Consider the following 18,990-nt stretch of genomic DNA (forward strand, 5'->3'; position numbering starts at 1 on the left):
CTGAAAATCTCGGGAGCTTCTCTCCATTTCCGCGTCAGATTTCCTGTCTTTCCTTCCCCAAAAATGTCGACCTTGACCCGTTTCAGAGGCATCGCGCGTAGAAAATAGAACCGGCGCGAAGGGCCGCGACATGCTGCTCCTGAGACGCTGCCGACTCGCGCTGCTGACGGCTGCTGGCGGCTCCAGTGGAAAAGGTTCTGTTGACCACAGCGGTTCCTATCAGCAGCTATGACATGCTGCTGCAGTAACGTGCTGCCGACGACTCCTGTGGAAAGCCGGGGTAAATCAAACAAATTAGATGTGTTCGTTATTTCAAACATGCAGGAAACGAGCTGGAAACAGACTGCAGCTTCAGGTATGTCAGCTCAGTTTTTTTCCACAGGTGGTGGCCCACCAGTCTGAAGTTGCAAGTGTGATATTCTGGCCACAGAAGGTGGTGGAGGTCTGAGTGACTTTTCATTAACCCTGTAAAGAGTCATTTACCACATACTGGCTCAAGAAAATGATTTAAAAATATGAAGAAGTTGTAAAGTATGGCTTTAACTACTGTGTTCTATATAGCTTCAACTCAATTTGTTTTCAGACCACTATTATGTGACTGGAGAGAACCACTGAGTGTTACACCACAGCATCTCAATCTGCCTCCAAACCACAATGAATGAAACCCTAAAGTGTATCCTAACCTGGAAATTTCTTTCTTTATGAACTGGATTTGAATTGGCTCTAACTCTTTGTGAGATCCTCTTGAACCCAAAAGGCTGCAATTTTCAACAGACAAAAATGAAGAACTTCTTAGTTTTTTGGTTTTTTTCTTTTTTGAAGATTTTCCAACTTTAGAGACAAAGGGCTGAAGAGTACAAACATAAAACGAGTCGCACAGAGAGAGAGAGAGAGAAGCTTCTCGCTCTGATATGAACATCAATGCAACCACAAATCTGCACACAGCAAGAGGACGGTTGTCTCTTCATGGTTGCAAATATTTGATGTTGGAGCTTTAAGGACTTGTGTGGAACACTGATGTATTATTTATATTCACTAAAAACTGAAAAATCTATAATCTCTCATTTGAGATCCCATAGGCCAAAATGAACCACAGAAATAAAAATGGAGAAGTGTTTCCCATTAAAACATAACAAACATCCACTCACCCACTGTCACACAAATTATCCAACAGGAGTATGAACAAATCAAGCTAAACCCAGTTAAACCTAATAAACAATGATCACCTTTGTGATGCTCATAAAAGTCATGTTGGTAGGCTGAATTTGCTGAGTTTGTTGCTGTTAAATAAACGTCTGAATGGGTCCTTTCGCCTGACTCATACTGTTTCACTGAACCTGTTTGTTTGTGTAACACTTACCAGAACATGTCTTTTCTTCTTTGTCTGACTGAAACAATTCCTTCTGAAAAGGAGATTAAAGAACAAAAACAAGAATTAGATGGACATCTGATGAGGCCGAGAGCATGGGCCATTTTAAAAAATGAGTATTCTTCAACTTTCTAGACCAGAGGTGTCAAACTCTAATTCACACTGGGCTGAAATAAAAAACTAGGACGAAGTTGCAGGCCAAACTCAATGTTTTTTGAAAAGGTGAGGACAAATGTGTACATTTTCCTTCATCTACAGATATGTACGTTGAATATTTTCATTTGGAAACAAACTTATGTTTGCAGTAACACTGAATGTGGAATAACCAAATGACACACGAGCAAATCAATCTTGGCTCACAACGGGTAAGGCTAACAGAGAACGACTCAGCTGGTAGAAGCTAACTGTTAGCATGAGTTACTCCACACTCAGCAAAACACCTTCAGGCTTGTGTTATTTATGGAGATAAAACCTTAACGTTGTAGAGCAAACGGAGTCTGTGACGGTCATGTTGCTGTCAGCCAATTAGAGGCGAGATGTCCAAATATCAAGAAATAAATCCCCTAATCTGGCCATGTTAAGCTCTCCTCTGATGTAGCATTCTGCTAATTCTTGAAACAAGTGCATTTGAGCATTCCACCACCACCCCACCCCCGAGTATGACATGCATGGCATTTATTCTGACTAGAGACCACTGCAAATTTAGGGTGTCCCACATCTTTAATACATATGAAGCGGTCTCTAGTATGTCTCGAGTAAGAATGAATGCCTTGTAAGTCGTGCTCTGGGGAAAAAAAAAGCTAAGATGCGCTTGTTCCAATAATTCAGATGGAAAACAAAGTAGCTTCACAGGACAGGATTTAGAGCCTTTGGACATCTCTCCTCTTATTAGATAACAGCAAAGCAACTCTGTTTGCTCTGCAACGTTGATGTTTTATATCCACAAATAACACAAGCCTGAAGGAGTTCTGCTCTGTGGTGGAGTTGCTAATGCTAACGGTTAGTTTTTACTAATCGAGTTGTTCTCTACTGTTTACTGGATGCCAAACCAACAACAGCCATCCTTGTTGTGAGTCCATATAGGTGAGTTCAGCACTTGACGTAGATCTGTCAGGCTTTTCTAATCCTAGAGTTTCACCGTCTACTTTCTATCAGAAGCTAATGCAGGAGATGGATGTAGGACATAATTTTCTAAATAATAAAATACTTTCTTTAACTGTAACATGAAATTTACAGTTAGTTATGTTTAACTAAAGTGGTCAAACATCTCATTCTACCTGCTTGTCCTGGTAACCAGGACTCCTTGGAGACTGTTTCACCTGATGCATCATCTGGTAGTTTGTCACTGCAAAGAATTGGTGGGACAAAATGAGTGTCAAGCACTGATAACTTAAAGTCAGAAGGACAGTAAAAAGGTGATATTTATTTATTTATTTATTTATTTATTTATTTATTTATTTATTTATTTATTTATGACAGTGCATGTTAATGAACATAAATGTAAAAGCAGCTTACATGAATGTAAACATGCCAGATTATAGCCAAAGGCTAATTTCCATCTGTTGTCCTTAGACATAAAAAGACATAATAATTCATAAAAAATTCATCATTCATTCATAATAAAAACTCCATCACCAAACGTACACATACACACCATTCTATTCACAAATAAAACATTCAAACTATACAACTCATACATGACCACACAATTGATTTGTCCATAACCAGTTTTTAACCTTTGCCTTAAACAAATTGAAAGTCGAGCATTCTCTAATGAGTTGAGGAAGACTGTTCCACAGATGGCCACCCTTGACATAGAGGACGTTCTGCCCAAATGCTGTCTGTCTATGTGGTATAAACATTTCTCCTCGAATTGTAGCTCGTGTAGTCCTGTTTGAGCTTTCTTTATGCCTAATGAACTATATATACCGTAAATCCTCTAATACAGGCCGGTATTCAATTAAAGGCCGGGTCTCCAATTTTGGCCGGTGTCAGAGTCAGCGGAGGTGAATAATGGCCGGTCTCTTATTGTGGCCGGGTGGAATGTAGTAACAAGCAAATATGAGCGTCTCAGCGGCAGGGTTATAGTCGCCAAATCAACCAGCAGGAGGCAGTAGAGGTTCACACAGATCTTTGTTAGGCTTTTTCTTCAACGCTGTGTAACGCTACAGACACGATCCTCTATCACGCTCCTACCACACAGAGTCACGGTGTCAGTTAACCATGCTAATTCAACCCACTCCACAGAACACACATCACCTTCCCTGTGGCTTACATAACACTCACACAACACGCAAATCAGCACATAGGAACTAGCAGAACGATAGGAAACACATATAACACAATACCCAGAATGCACCTGGCTTACAACCCCCAGCCAGGTCATTACACTATCAAGTTCAAAGAGAACGTGCTGATTATGCTGCAGAACACTCTGGGGAGCAGCAGTAGGGGTTGTATGAACTAGTCGACTTCACTATAGTGATTTTTTATTCCTGTCGTCGACTAGTCGCTGTCACGTGATTATGACCGGCAAGATGCAGCCCTCGGAAAATACAGCAGCCTGCTGTCAGCAGGTGACAAGCTCCTGCGCTCAGGGGGGCAACGCGCTGTGTCAGAGCATAGGTACTGACACGCAATCGTTCATGTCGGTTCATTTCCTTTAATGTTTTCTGTCTTTTATTTGCGCCTGATGTGTTTCGCTGCTGTGGAGCGGGGCACATCACCTTGTCCTCCGACTCACAGATCACTGATACGGCCGCCAAGCAGGGAGAGCTCCGCTGTTTTCGCGGTCGGTAGATCTGCCTCCTGAGCACGGCCACAATCAGGTGTCGCCACCTCAAAAACTAATTTAACACGCGATTGTTCATGTCAGTTCATTTCCTTTAATGTTTTCTGTCTTTTATTTGCGCCTGATGCGTTTTGCTGCATGCTGTGGAGCGGGGCGCTGCGCGCATCACCTTGTCCTCCGACGCAAATTCCACTACCTCCGCTCCGCTCCGCTCCGACACGAACGCCGGAGCAAAATCGGTCCCGTTGTAGTCAATCAGAGCAATTCTACTACTGCGGCCGTGCTCCGGCAATGCGGCGCCGTGCGCCGCCCTCTGTTCCGGCGTCCGGCAAAAATAGAATCGATCCTATTTTCGCCGGAGCACCTCCGCAGTCAATGGACAGAAATCACAACTGCCCAACAGGAAAAGGAGCAAGCACAACTTCCTTTTTTCACAATAAACCGATAAACAAAAGGCGTTTTTTGTTTCATATGCATAACAACTTTTAACAACTATCAATGGCGGCTGAACTTTAAATGCACAAAAATAAGCCATAAATACAGTTTCTACTGTCAAAGTAGTCGCCCTTTGTTGATCCAAACACTGCTGATCTCTCAACACAAATGATGGGCAGATTAAACAGTTCATTTCGATGCTTCTCCCACACAACGGGTGTTTGGATCTAACTTCCGCGTTTATTGCTCGGACTTTATGATACGGCCGCCAAGCAGGGAGCGCTCCACTGTTTTTGCGGTCGGTAGCTCTTTTAGAACTGCAGTTCAAAGGTAACTCATAAGGTCAATATATATGAACCCAGGTAGCAGTTTCTCTTTAGGACTGAGAGGAGATGCAGGAAGATAATAAACAGGCAGGACAGAAAAATAGTCAAATAAAAACAAGTTAGTTTTTGTACCTGGTGGTTGCAACAAACAGACACCATTGAAGGTAATCAGAAGTGAGGAACAGAAAATGAAATAATTATTTTAATGTTTAGAGCAGCAGGAACTCCGAGAGGCTGCAGGCGCATCAGTGAGTTTGCAGCCGCTGCGCAGGGGGAGGGGGGAGAGGGCTGAAGCAGAAACTACCGTTGTTAAAAGAAATGTGTTTAACTTTGAAAATGTGGGCGCAATTTTAATTGTCAAAAACTCCAGTGAACCATTAGTTCATTTTGCTCAAATAGAAATAGAGGCCTGCCTCTAATACTGGCCCTCCTTCCAATAAAGGCCTGGAGCTTGATGAGCTTGAGTCAAATACAGACCCGGGCCTGTATTAGAGGATTTACGGTATATATATATATATATATATATATATATATATATATATATATATATATATATATATATATATTATACATATTAATATACATTAAACAGACTCTTTTAAGTTTCATTAAGTTATTGAAGTTCAGTAATTTATGTTTTTTAACACATGACAATGGTGGTGGGAAGTCGGTTTTTTGTCAAGTAATTTTAAACTTCTTTTATAAATGTTTTCAATAGTTTTAAGTGTTGTTGGACAAGCAAGTGACCAGGATGTCAAACAATAGTCCATATGAGAGATGATCATTGAGTAAAAATAAGTTTTTGCAACATTCATATTTAGATTATTACGTATATGAGTAAAATTTCGATTATTAAATTTAAGTACCTGGGACACTATTTATATGACTCTTGAAGGATAATGTTGGGTCTAGAATGACCCCAAGATATTTAAATTCTGGTACTAGATCAAGCTCTACTCCATCCAGGAATATATTTGACTGCTTCAAGTTTAAGGGGCGTTTTGAAAAATACATACAATTTTTGAGCTGTTCAACATTAGGCATGAGTCCTCCAGCCAGCTAAGCATTAATGCTAAAGCAGCTGTAAGATCTTTTGCCACCTGCTGGACAATGTTTGCTTGCGTATATTTAACTACATCAACCGCATACATTTGAGCAAATGTATTTGGACAGACTTCAGGTAAGTTATTAATAAAGAGAGAGAACAATAAAGGCTCAAGAACAGATCCTTGAGGAACTCCTGTATCACAGTCTAAATATGGAGATTTAACCCCATCCCACACCACACACTTTTTCCTGTGTGAGAGATATGAGGCAAACCACTGAAGTGCCTGACTGAAGATATTAAACTGAGTCAGTCTGGACAACAATATCTGATGGTTTACAGAGTCGAAAGCCTTCTTCAGATCTAAAAATACAGCTCCAACACAGCAACTGTTTGAGTTGTTTACCTGCTGGTTTGGTGGATGAACTGTCCTGCTGGATTCGATAGACCTTGTACGGCTCTGTGATGTCCAGTTGGTTGCGTTCAGGAATCTCCTCAAAGTCTGTGCTCTTGTTGAGTGCACAGCGGAGACGAGTCTTCCACATAGTGGGATCTGCTTTGTCCCTTCCCTCCTGATATTTACCCTTGTACACAGCCCAGGCCTGTAGACAGTAAAAGAGTTGTTATACAGCAACACAACAAAAGGGTTTTTGCTGTTATTAGCTCAGATAACTGCTTTATTCTTAAGGTATACCAATGTTTAAATGTTTGTATTCCATCTATTTAGCTTCGATACAAAACGGACCTCACCAGATCCAACAAGCTGATGAATGAGGGCAGATTTATTGTTTTTATTTACTGGGGGAGGGGGTTAATGTTAACTTTACTAACTGCTGCTCTGTTGTTGATTACCTAAAACATATGAACAAAATAAGTCATGAAGAAAATAAGTTTTGAAGAAAATACGTTTTTTTGGTCCCAACAAAAAAGAAAATCAATCATATGAAACTCAAACCCACACGAAACTTTTCAATTAATCACTCTTGAACCAGTCCACCCACACCATAGCTATGATTGTCGGCTCTTTCCAAAACTTGACAACAATTTTTTTTAGTAGATGACTTAATAATATCGTCAAAACAAGTTTTAATCCAACTGTCCTCTCTTTCATTTCCACATTTTTGAGAGGATGCCTTGTGCCTTTATTTGATATAGACTGAATTACTGCAACAATTTATTTTGTTGTGTTTGTGCAGCTCCTTGTGATTTTCATCTTGAAAGGCGCTTTACAAACAAACTTTCTGCATCAGGACCAGCCAGTCTCTGCTGCTTCATCAATGAGCTGTCCAAACGTTGGAGCTCAACTGCTGGCATATTTTACCTTTCTTGTTGTTTTCATAGTATAGCTTTCTTTATTTTAGAATGAGTTAAAATATTTTGCAGCTTTTTAAAATGGTAACTCCTCTATAATAGGCTACCCAAGAATGTCACCGAGAGCAGATTCAATTCAAGTTTCAATTCAATTCAAGTTTATTTATATAGCGCCAAATCACGACAAGAGTCGTCTCAAGGCACTTCACATAATAAACATTCCAATTCAGGTCAGTTCATTGAGCCAATCAGAAATAATGTTTCCTATATAAGGAACCCAGCAAATTGCATCAAGTCACTGACTAGTGTCAGTGACTATACAGCAATCCTCATACTAAGCAAGCAGAGATGCTCCTGGCTGTACCTAAATTCTGGAACAGTCGACCCTTTCACAACCTCACCAACATCCAACATTTAAAAAAACATTTGTAAATGCATTATCTGGTTTTTACATCACAAATGTCTTTACCTTTTTGCTATTATAAAGACAAAATTCTATTTGAATTTGTTTGAAATACCGCAGACATTTCCTAATGTTGTGACTTGGCACACATATGGCAATAAAAAACTTCTGATTCTGATTCTGATTGGTCTTGGTTGGATTGGTTTCTGTATTTATACCATGACTCTTTGTAGGTGGTTCCAGGTTTTTACTTGATCTTTCTACTCCTCAGGATATTCAGTCTGTTTGGTCAGATCATCTCTTCTGCACATCGCATTGCTCCTAAAACTACCAGCTTTTGAATGCAAATTGTTTCAAGTGAAACTATCACCAGTCTAAAACCATTATTTGCATGTAATCGTATTTTAAGGCCATCTGTTGACCCCAGAAAAAAGGTTGAAACAAAGTTCAAACTAACATCATAACACAGTGATTAAAATAATAACAATGTTGTGCTATTTATGTTGAAAGGATGTGACTATTTTGAACTATATTACATATTTAACATTCAAATGTAGACTAATGTAAAACAGGAGAAGCCAGCCAACCAAAATAAAAGCAGGGCTAACAGATCCCCTATAACATCTCCAAGTCTCTCTGGTAGTATAACGGTGAAGTCTGAAAATCGAGAGGAGAGCATTGCTGAATGGTGGAGAGTTAAAGAGATTCACGGTCATTTAGGGGGTTATTTTCCTCCACTTTTATTTTGAAAGGCTTGTGCAGCTTTAAGGTTGTTGGTTAAGAGTTTAGAATGGAACCACCACATTAAGATTTAGATTTTAACTTTTAAATATGAATTAGTTTTGATTCTAAATATTTAAGTTTAGCTTTATTAACTTATACTTGATGCTACATATTTGTTGTTTACAACCAAAACTTTCTTGAAGCTAAAGCTGAAATAACGGCCAAAGGAGGAGACGGCAGCACTCAGGACATTTTTTATCCCTCAAATAAGGCAAAGTGGAAAGTATGGGCATTTTTTTGGATATTTGAAGAATGCCGAGGGACAGTTGATAGAAGACGGCAATCCTGTTTGCAGCACGTGCAGAAAAAGTTTCTGTGAAAGGCAGCAACGCTTCAAATCTCATGACACATCTGCATGACCATCACCCACAACTCTACAGTCAACGCAAGGCAAGTTAACATTAGCGTTTTAGCTAAAATGTGTGATCCGAGGATTTGGGTTGAGGGAGAATGCAACGAGTCGCTAAATAAAGCAGCCGAATCGCCCGCTACCTGCATATAAACCGTGTCGCGGACACCCCCATATTGAAATGACGCTATGCATTATGGGGCTCCCAGGGGTAGATAAAAGTTGGTCTCTCTCCAAGAATAATTATGAATTTAACAATGATTACTGCCTGATGACATTTTCCCAAATCTGCAAAGCTCACTGGAAGGACACAAACTGAGGACAATATTTTCCTGATATAGGGTTTATTACTCAAGTAAGGGTAAAAAAAAGTATCTGATTAGAAGGCTACTTGAGTACTGAGGAACATCTGATCTAATATTTTTTAAATGATGACATCAAACAGACAAAAAATAAGAAGTTATGGGCAAATATTGCTATTTTAAAACACTAAAGGGGAAAATGTAAACAAATTAACAACATAATTACAAAATTACACATTTTATGCAAAATTTAGACACAAACTGAGGACAATATTTTCCTGATATACAGGGTTTATTTAGCTGTCTGAAAATGTAACGCATTTAAAAAAATACCGTAAATAACACACACATTCCCCCGAACGAGTCATTTTCTTGGTTGCTTTCGGCAAAGTTCTTGTGACTGAGAAGGCCAGGATGATGTCTGCTGGTTCTTTCGGAACCGTTGGTTGTCAGATTTCTGGTCCTGCTTTGGCTCCACCTCAGCGGGAGGTCGGCTCAGAGGGGCGGGCAGTGCAGCTGGGCGTCTGAAATTTCCCCGCTGGCCCTGGTGTTCGTCCCATCCTCTGGAGGAGCAGCCGGAGTGAGAGGTGGACCGGGGACGGTCCAGGTCTCACACCGTGGCTGACAGTTCAGCTGTCTTTTGAGCTCTCTCGAAGACGATCCTAAGATGGGGACCAAACAAAACATCAGAGGTGATGGGGCCTTCCAGCATTTCTCTGTGCAGGTGTTCAGGAATGGAGGGCAGGGCCTTGCGCCACAAGGCCCACTGGAGAAGGGTCTGCCAGGCAGCAATGCGAGCAGAACCGGTGAGTACAGCAGCGCACAGGTCGAGAATGGCATCAGCGGTCTTGCTAATGATGTTTTTTGACCCGTCAGGAGCGTCGAGCTCTTCCACCATTTTGGAGATGCCAAAGGCAAAAAGGGCAAAGTTATTTCCTGCAGCGCCGGTCTGGAAGGCACACTGGTGTGCGCGATCAGTGAGCTGTGCCAGGGCAGAGCTGTACAAAACGGGCACAAGGCCTGAGGGGTCAAGGCCAGGCCAGCATGATGAGCCATGAGACAGACCTCACATTTGGTGTGAAGGTCACCGCTGGAGATGAAGCCCGTCTGGCAGGCCGGGCAGGTCCTGACGTCGCTGGACATGGTTGTGAGTAGGATAATTTGCTCTTGGATGGATAATGCTCTTTAAAGATAGCTCTTAAGCTTGGCTTGAAGAAATAGCAGAGGTGAACAGTGGAGTCGCTCCACTTATATACCCACGGGGTGCCCAACATTGTTGGGCGTACATTTAAGCTCTTTATGATTGGCTGATGCTGAGATCACCCTTCCAATAGCAGCTAGCTTAAGGGCTAAAACTAGACGAAATAGAGCCCAGACACCCTGGGGAGAAAACTCATTTTGTCAGCTTGTATCCGCAATCTCGTTCTTTTGGTCACTACTCGACGCTCGTGACCATAGTTGTGTCACACCCTGTCCTGTCTCCCCATTTGGTTCAGCCTGTGTCGCTGTTGATTGCTCCCACCTGCCTCTCGTTTCCCAATCACCCAAGCTCCCAGCCCTCCTGTATTTAAACCCCTCCAGTTCTGTGTCTCTTGTTGCCTCATTGTTCCCATGTCCTGTGTCCGGTTATCATTAAACACCTTTTGAGTTTTCTAGTTTGTCTGCCTGCCTGCTTCCTCCCCAGCGTTTGGATCCTTACCTCCGCTCCACTCACCAGCGTGTCCTGACTGAATGAGGCAACCCAGTAAAGGATCCAGCGGGGAGGTTCTCCCTTGGGAGTGCTTGCCTCAGTTTTTACCTGCAGACCACCGGCCGGCTCCTCTTCCTCCGGCATTGCCTCGCCGCAGACTCCGCCGCTGAGCCCGGGCTTCGGCGATCCTCTCCTCTCGGCGATCCTCTCCACCCACCCTCCGGAAGCCGGAAGGAGAGTTGGACGGGTGCAGACGGACCACTCCTGCTATGTGGGCACCAGACTGGCTGTGTGCTCCCCCGGAGTTGGCCCATGGCGTTTGGAAGGATGCCGGGCTCCACCGTCACCCCTTGTCCCCGGACGGAGCCGCGGGCTCGCAGCTGCCCCGGCTCGGCGCACCGGCTTGGCGCACCGGCTTGGACCCGCCCCCAGTCGAATCAGCTGTCGCGTCTCCAGTCCAATCAGCGCCTCTGTCACCTGCAGGTGGAGGAACCACGCCTACAGCCCAGCTGACAGAGCTCGCCGGTCTCCAGGTGGAGCTTGGCCGGATCCGTCAGCTCGTCAGCCTCCGGGAGTTCCAGCTGGACACCCTGTCCTCCCCGTATCTCCAGGGGAGGGTTTCTATCCAGCCAGCGGCCCCGCCTCCGGTCCAGCCAGCGGCTCCCTCATCTCAGAACCAGAGGAGCAAGCCTGCAGTCCACCCAGCAGAGCTCGCCGGTCTCCGAGCTGAGGTGGACCGACTCCATCAGATCCTCAGTCTCCAGGAGTTCCAGTTGGACAATCTATCCTCCCTGCTTTTCCAGTTACTGGCTCCACCAGGTCCCGCGCCACCAGTCCAGTCAGCGCCAGTTCCAGCGGTGGTCCCGGAGGTCGCACCACATCCAGTTCCGGCGGTGGGCCCGGAGGTGGCACCGCGTCCGGTCCAGCCTATCCAAGCGGTCCCGTCTGCAGCAACAGAAGCCGGCGGTCCAGAAGCCGGCAGTCCAGGAGCCGACGGACCAGAAGTCGATGAAGGTTGACGCCCCCAGGCCAGAAGTCGACGCCCCCAGGCCAGAAGTCGACGCCCCCGGGCCAGAAGTCGATGCTCCCAAGCCAGAAGTCGACGCCCCCGGGCCAGAATTCGACGCCCCCCAGGCCAGAGGTCGACGCCTCTGGGCCAGAAGTCGACACCTCCAGTCTCGAGGTCGACTCATCCACTCCGAAGGTCGACGCTCTCTCCAGTCCAGAGGTCGACACTCTCTCCAGTCCAGAGGTTGACGCTCTCTCCAGTCCAGAGGTCGGCGCTCTCTCCAGTCCAAGAGGATGACATCTTCCCCTCCTCTCAAGAGTTCCAGTCTCAAGTGTCTACGTCCTCTCAAGAGTCTCCAGTGCCCCATGTGTTTCAGTCTCCTGTGTCCTGTCCTCGCCTCCTCCTCTGCCGCAGACGCTGGCCCCCAAGCGCCCGTCGTCGTCTCCTCCTCTGCCGCAGACGCAGTCCCCCAAGAGCCCATCATCACCTCCTCCTCTGCCGCAGACGCAGGCCCCCAAGAGCCCGTCGTCACCTCCTCCTCTGCCACAGACGCAGGCCCCCAAGAGCCCGTCGCCGCCTCCTCTGCCACAGACGCAGACCCCCAAGAGCCCGTCGTCGCTGCCTCCTCTGCCACAGACGCAGGCCCCCAAGAGCCCGTTGTCGTCGCCTCCTCTGCCACAGACGCAGGCCCCCAAGAGCCCGTCGTCGTCGCTTCCTCTGCCCTAGACGCAGGCCCTCGGACTCTGCTGGTCCCTGCCTCCTCTCCATCGGCCCCTCGGTCCCTCTTGGCCCTCCCTCCGGGTCCCCCTCCTCCCGCCCTGCTCTGTGTTCCTGTGTTCGTCTGGAAGCCGCCCTTTGAGGGGGGGGGGGGGGGGGTACTGTCACACCCTGCCCTGTCTCCCCATTTGGTTCAGACTGTGTCTCTGTTGATTGCTCCCACCTGCCTCTCGTTTCCCAATCACCCAAGCTCCCAACCTTCCTGTATTTAAACCCCTCCAGTTCTGTGTCTCTTGTTGCCTCATTGTTCCCATGTCCTGTGTCCAGTTATCATTAAACACCTTTTGAGTTTTCTAGTTTGTCTGCCTGCCTGCTTTCTCCCCAGCGTTTGGATCCTTACCTCCGCTCCACTCACCAGCGCGTCCTGACAAGTTGAGGTATAGGATCGTAGATCGACCAGTAAATCGAGAGCTTTGCCTTCCGGCTCAGTTCTCTGCAGATGCAGCACCAATCCGCCTGTCGATCTCATGCTCCATCTTTCCCTCACTCGTGAACAAGACCCCTTAAACTCCTCCACTTGAGGCAGGTCCTTGTACCTGACCTGGAGAAGCATTCTGCCCTTTTCTGAATCAAGAACATGGTCTCGGATGTAGAGGAGCTGATTCTCATCCCAATTGCTTCACACACTTAATTAGATGTTTAAAATATGACTTCAATGTTATATTCTTATATTTGATTGAATACATTGTTTTATATGTATGTATGTTTCAGCATAGGACATAACTTTGTACAGTCCTAAATTAATGTGGTGAAAACTTAGCCTAGACTCTATCAGGACCGTCAATCATGTTTTAACTGTATTGTTGAACAATCGGTGCCCCATATGTGATCTCCAGACTTATTAATTTAAACCCTGGGTGGAAACAACTAGTGCTCAGTTTGTATTCAAATCAGATTTTATAAAATCCCCTTTTAACTGAAACTGGACACTTGATCCTTTGCTTCTTTAAACTTAAATATGGTATTAGACGGCCCCCAGTGGCGCACCTGGAGCTTTCCTGTCAGAGCACAAACTTTCCCTGCAACTTTCTGTGTGAAGCGTGATCTGACCTTGAACAGAGCCGCATCCTCCGTCTGTTTGTAGTCCTTCTTAGCTGCGTGTTTCCAGGGAATCCTGAACATCGTCTTGTCCTCGTCCTCCCAGCACAGGCCGTCATAGCTGTCGCTCTCTATCTGAGCCACCAGCCACTCTTTCAGGTGCAACTTGGCTCCTTCTTCCATCTTCAGCACATGCTGCGCGTTTCAGTTCCGAGCGCTTTTAATCCGCTTCACAAACGCAAAACTGTTTATTTTGGGCCACCGATCGACGTTTCAGCTTAGCATCACGCTTAAATCAGTAGGTTCAAAACTCATCCAATAAGGTTTGTGTGAGAAATAACTCCTACTGAGATCATCGCAAACTTAAATGCAGAAGTAAGGGTTTATGCGCTCTTAGAAGCGAAAGCGAAAGCTTTACTGAAACCAACTTTCGGTTTCCCTACTGGGCGCTGAAAGGATGGTTAATCATTTCTAAGTAAATTGCTTCAGAGTTATCAGCTACAGGCCGGATCAAAACTGTCCAAATGTGTGAAACACACAAATACGTGTAGGAGGAAATGCACGGGATTATATTTAAAATCCTCCTGAACCATTTATTATCAAAAAGGTGAAAAGAGAAGAGTACGAGCTTTACTTGTCCAGACAGGAAATTCAGTTTAATTTATTTTGAGAATGAAACGCTCGCTCTTTCAAAAAACGAGAGAGAGAGAGAGAGAGAGAGAGAGAGAGAGAGAGAGAGAGAGAGAGAGAGAGAGAGAGAGAGAGAGAGAGAGAGAGAGAGAGAGAGAGAGAGAGAGAGAGAATCTCAAACGGCAAAACATCTCACATGCAACTACTTTTCCTGAACACTGTAATGAAGAGCACTATTATAGTGACACTCTATCTTACATAAAATTGATTAGTGGATCACTAAACAAAAAAGCTTTAAAAACTATAACTATTTGCACCACCTATAAGTTATTTGGATGTGTGTAACATTTCTGTAGTGCACCCCCTGGCATATGTTTCATCTTCTTTGTTCAATTTTGTATGCAATTTGATTGTATACTTTCACCTTGTTCAATAAAGTTTTTTTTTAAAAAAGAAAGAAAAAAACACTGTAATGAAGAAGTAGTAAGACGCCGCATTGGGCGCTAGAGGGCGTAACAATGTCACCGCCATATTGCACGGGTCTCCTCACTCTCCAAAGTCAATGCAGTGAGCAACTACAGGTGATTTGTTGCAACCAGCAACGAGTGATCTGTGTTGAAAATAGATCACTTACTATTTATTTTTCGACGTGATGAGATTTTATATTTTAGTTTATTTTAATGTAGTTTGTTTAATAATTTTATATTTTAATTGCCACACCATGTGTCTGATTTTGTGAAAAAGCATGTTAAAATGTGGTTTTTAGTTTGGTAAGCAGGGGAAGGGAGACCTATTGAAGATGACGGCCGACCACTATGGCAGCTCCAATAAGAGGTGCCATAGTGGTCCTGAATCCTTAACAGATCTCATCTCACTATACCCCACAGTTAAGGCATGTAAGCATCCTTTTTTATACATCAAATAAGCAGATTTCTCAGTCATTCCTTATGATAACAAACACGTTTTATCAAACATAAAAATGTCAGAACAATAATCTAGACCCCCTTAAACCAAACTTGATCATATCAAATTAACACTAATGTCCTTACTTTGCGTAAGGCCAGCTTTAAAATGTTCTTCTTAGTGTTGCTCAATAAATTATAATGTTTTAAAATTTTTGTCAGAAGTGAAGCTAACAAACAAAAATGAAGAAGAATCAACACCACTAGTCAGGTTGCCCTGATTTTGGATGATCTACATGAACCAGATATTTTTAGATGAAGGCAATAATAAAACCACATATATATGTGTGTGTGTGTGTGTGTGTGTGTGTGTGTGTGTGTGTGTGTGTGTGTGTGTGTGTGTGTGTGTGTGTAACTGCACACATCCACACAAGTTGGAGGGCAAGAATCCCATCTCCAGCCATTAACCAGATCTGTATCTTTATGTATTGTTGCAGACTCGTCCCTGATGTTCGGTGTATGCGCCAAAAGGGAACTATGGCAGCTGTGAAAGCTCAAAAGACTGTTTCAGTCATTTGTTTGTCCCATTTGCACAAAAGAATGAGATCAGGGTAACGGACTTGTTGTCATACCACTTGACAACAACCATGCTGTCCTCTTTATCCACTCTGGCATCAAAAGATGGGCAAAACTTGTCTCATCTTCAAGCTAACAACCTGCTAAGCGATTTCCACAAAGTGTTTCTACAAAGTGGATCTGTCACTGAAGAAGGGTGAGTAGAAGTAGGGCTGAAGAGAAGAAGTTATCAGCAAAGACTTTGTTCTTTTTCCCAGCTGAGAGTGTTTCACTAAGTTGTACCACAATATCACCTCCAATCTCAGGTTAAGGTCTTCTTCCCAATGCCAACTTGATGAACAACAAAGTTGTGGAGAATACCGGAGGATGAGCAGTGGGCCAGGATTTTTAATCCCCAAAGTTGGGGCTTGCCTTTCACGTACTGCTTTACTGGGTTATGCACACCCTTGAAGGATGCCATTTGTCCCCCAGGATTACGAGGGAGTCACTGGAAGGAGCGCTCTCCAGCACCCCACCAAAGGACTCTAAAAAGGACGGGTAGTCTGAACTGTAGTTTGATGCATAAGCACAGACCACAGTCAGGACCTGTCCCCCCACATGTAGGCGAGGTAAACCCCAACGTAAAGGCACCAAGATAGGGGGCAACCAGTATGCCAACTCCTGCTCGGCGCCTCTCAGTGGGGGCAACTCTAGAGTGATAGTGTCCAGCCCCTCTCAAGGACACTTAAAAAAAATCTATTGTCATAAAAAATGGGGAATTTTTTTATTAATTGAAAAATGTGAAGGAAGACAAAAATGAATAGGTAAAGGTGATCATGGGATCCTGAGAAAGGCTGAATTTATAGCGGCATTAAAAGAAGAGCAGCAATGCAATCTGAAGAACCCTAAACCAAAGACCTTTGACCCTCTCTTCTAGTGTCTCTTTAGATGTCAGAACTGCAAAGTGTAAATACTGATGATAAATCCTAACTTTCAGCTCCTGTTTTCCACTTTGAGGCCCTCATAGTCTTACTGAAAAGTTCTCTGCCAACTGAATGACTGAAATACACCCCTACAAGAGTCCTTGGAGCTGTTTCTTACATTTTTAGCAATAAATTCTTACTGAAAGCATATGAGTACCTTGCATTGATACCAAAAAAGCCAAAGCATTGGATAAAATAGCAGCTTATTTAGCAGAATCTGCACTTGTCTCGTGTGATCCAAGTACCCAAACACAAGCTACCTGCATTCTGTTCCCAGTTAACGATCAGCTCTTCATGATGTCACCATTGATGCGGTTTTAATTCTAGCACACATTTGCTTACACATGACCTCACTGGCTCTGCAATCATGTCTTCATTCATATTCCACATCCACCTGAAAAAGATGAGCTGCAGATACAGACAGCAACATTTCAGTGTGATGATGGGAACAGCAGACACAAGTCTCAGGTCAGTCGGTGAAGGAACCAAGTCAAATGTTCATCCAGGGTCGTGCAAGGAACTGCATCTCCAGCACAAGCATTCCACCAACCTGACACCAAAGTTCTGCTTTTCGTTCAAATTCAGTAAAACACTGTGGAGCAGTTTTGTTGTTTAACTCTTAGTTTATTGTTGTAACCGTTCAGCTGTGAGACGCGGCTGAGAATTCTGAGCACGCTGTTGAACAGCTTAGCTTGCTCTCAATAAATAGACCTTTTTTTTAAAAAAAGACAGATTGTAGTACAGCAGAGAAGTACAAACCTGAAAATGTCGAGCACGCAAAACGAGATGCTTCGTACAGCTGTTTGTTGTTCTAAAAAGTGTATGATGCAACACTCCTGTCAGTTTCTAAAAGAGAAACCAGGCAACATTCATACAGCAAAACAAAATAAACAAACCCAAGTGAGTGACATTCAAGGAAATAAATACACTTGTTTCTTTTAAAATAAAAATATGTACACAGTTTATACATGGAAGGAATACAGAGTGTTTCCTCCTCTCTCAGCCTTATCGCCATACATATATAACTACAGTACTGTGCAAAAGTCTTGAGTCATCTCTTAATGTTCCATGCTTACTTGTGATGTTGGGATGATTAGTATTTCTCCTGGCTTTCTAAAGTCTTAATAAAGATATTTGGGAGGGCTTTAGCAGCTTTTTCACTTTTTTCATGATGGTACCACAACATTTTAAGGCAGGAGTAGGCAACCCTGGTCCTAGAGAGGCGCAGTCCTGCATGTTTTCCAGCCATGCATGAACTTGCAACTTCTAATTGGCTGAACACACCTGATCCAGGTAATAGGGAGCCCAAGTCACACCCATCTACTTCCGGACCATGGGTGCCCGAAAGAACGAAAAAACAAATGCAAGTCATAGAGGCTAAAACCGCTATTTTCTAATTCCACTTGTTACTTGCTATGGATTTCATATGTGATGTCCGTGAATTTTAAATATGCATTTTGATACCAAGAACAAACTTATTTTCGAACAGAGGGGAAACGCTATTTTAGGTTTTGTGTGAAAATAAGTCCAGAACTACAAATGCGCTTCACGAAAGGGACGTCATCGAGCCAGACACGGAGAAAACTGAGGGAAAATGGCTGTAAGTTCTGCAAACTTCAAATCCTTCTTTCAGGAGGAAAGAACCACCTTAAAGCTGGCCATGTGGTGAGTAGCAGCTATGCTAGGAGAGAGGAGTTTATGTGGTGACGTCATATATGCGATGTGCCGATGTAGTCATGCTAATCACAAACTTTTACAAGCTGATAAATCTCAAAGTACGTGACTGGCGTGGTCGAAACACCCATCATTACGTTTCATTTAAATTGCAGTACAATATATGTGCGATCCAGGGTCTAAGGTAAAGCGGATTAGAAAATAGCTCTTTTAGCCACTTTGACTTGCATTCATTTATTCGTTCTTCTGAATGAGCTGACCAGAAAGGGAGAAGACCCTATCAACAGCAGGATCAACAAAGATTTTGGAAAGCCAACAGGACCAGGGTTGCCTACTCCTGTACGGGGACTGTTTTTATTTATTTAGACAACCAAATTAGAACGTAACTAAAAATTATTCAGACATGAAAAACGAGCCAGAGTTGACGATTTAGCTGACAAAAAAATCATTTCAATCCTACCTTTAGAAACATAAATCATCAGAATGTCAACAAGGTGCTTTTCAGACATGTTTCCTGAAAACTTCTCCACCTGTTGTCTGTTTAACGTGTTGCCATAGTTAGAAACAAAGACTGAAACAGAAAAAGCAGCCAAAGTCCACAGAAAACCTTATAAAAAC

The 18,990-nt window shown here is 43.7% G+C and overlaps 1 protein-coding gene across 4 annotated transcripts in view; it reads right to left on the reverse strand.

Moving 5' to 3' along the window:
- The window catches only part of irf10 (interferon regulatory factor 10), a 20,930-nt gene extending 6,706 nt beyond the window's left edge, over nt 1–14,224 (reverse strand). The window contains exons 1-4 of one of the 4 annotated variants that reach the window (XM_015968307.3): nt 13,641–14,221; nt 6,373–6,568; nt 2,647–2,714; nt 1,361–1,403 (exon numbers count right to left, since the gene is read on the reverse strand). In XM_015968307.3, the coding sequence (XP_015823793.1) occupies nt 1,361–1,403; nt 2,647–2,714; nt 6,373–6,568; nt 13,641–13,811 (478 nt within the window). In that variant the 5' untranslated portion in view covers nt 13,812–14,221. Of the gene's footprint in view, nt 1–1,360; nt 1,404–2,646; nt 2,715–6,372; nt 6,569–13,640 lie in introns of all 4 variants that reach the window. The other 3 variants (XM_015968306.3, XM_054746083.2, XM_054746082.2) reach the window with 3 other exon arrangements.
- Nucleotides 14,225–18,990: the final 4,766 nt, after the last annotated feature.

This window comes from Nothobranchius furzeri, chromosome 15, assembly GCF_043380555.1.
Source record: "Nothobranchius furzeri strain GRZ-AD chromosome 15, NfurGRZ-RIMD1, whole genome shotgun sequence".
Classification (NCBI taxonomy): Eukaryota; Metazoa; Chordata; class Actinopteri; order Cyprinodontiformes; family Nothobranchiidae; genus Nothobranchius; species Nothobranchius furzeri.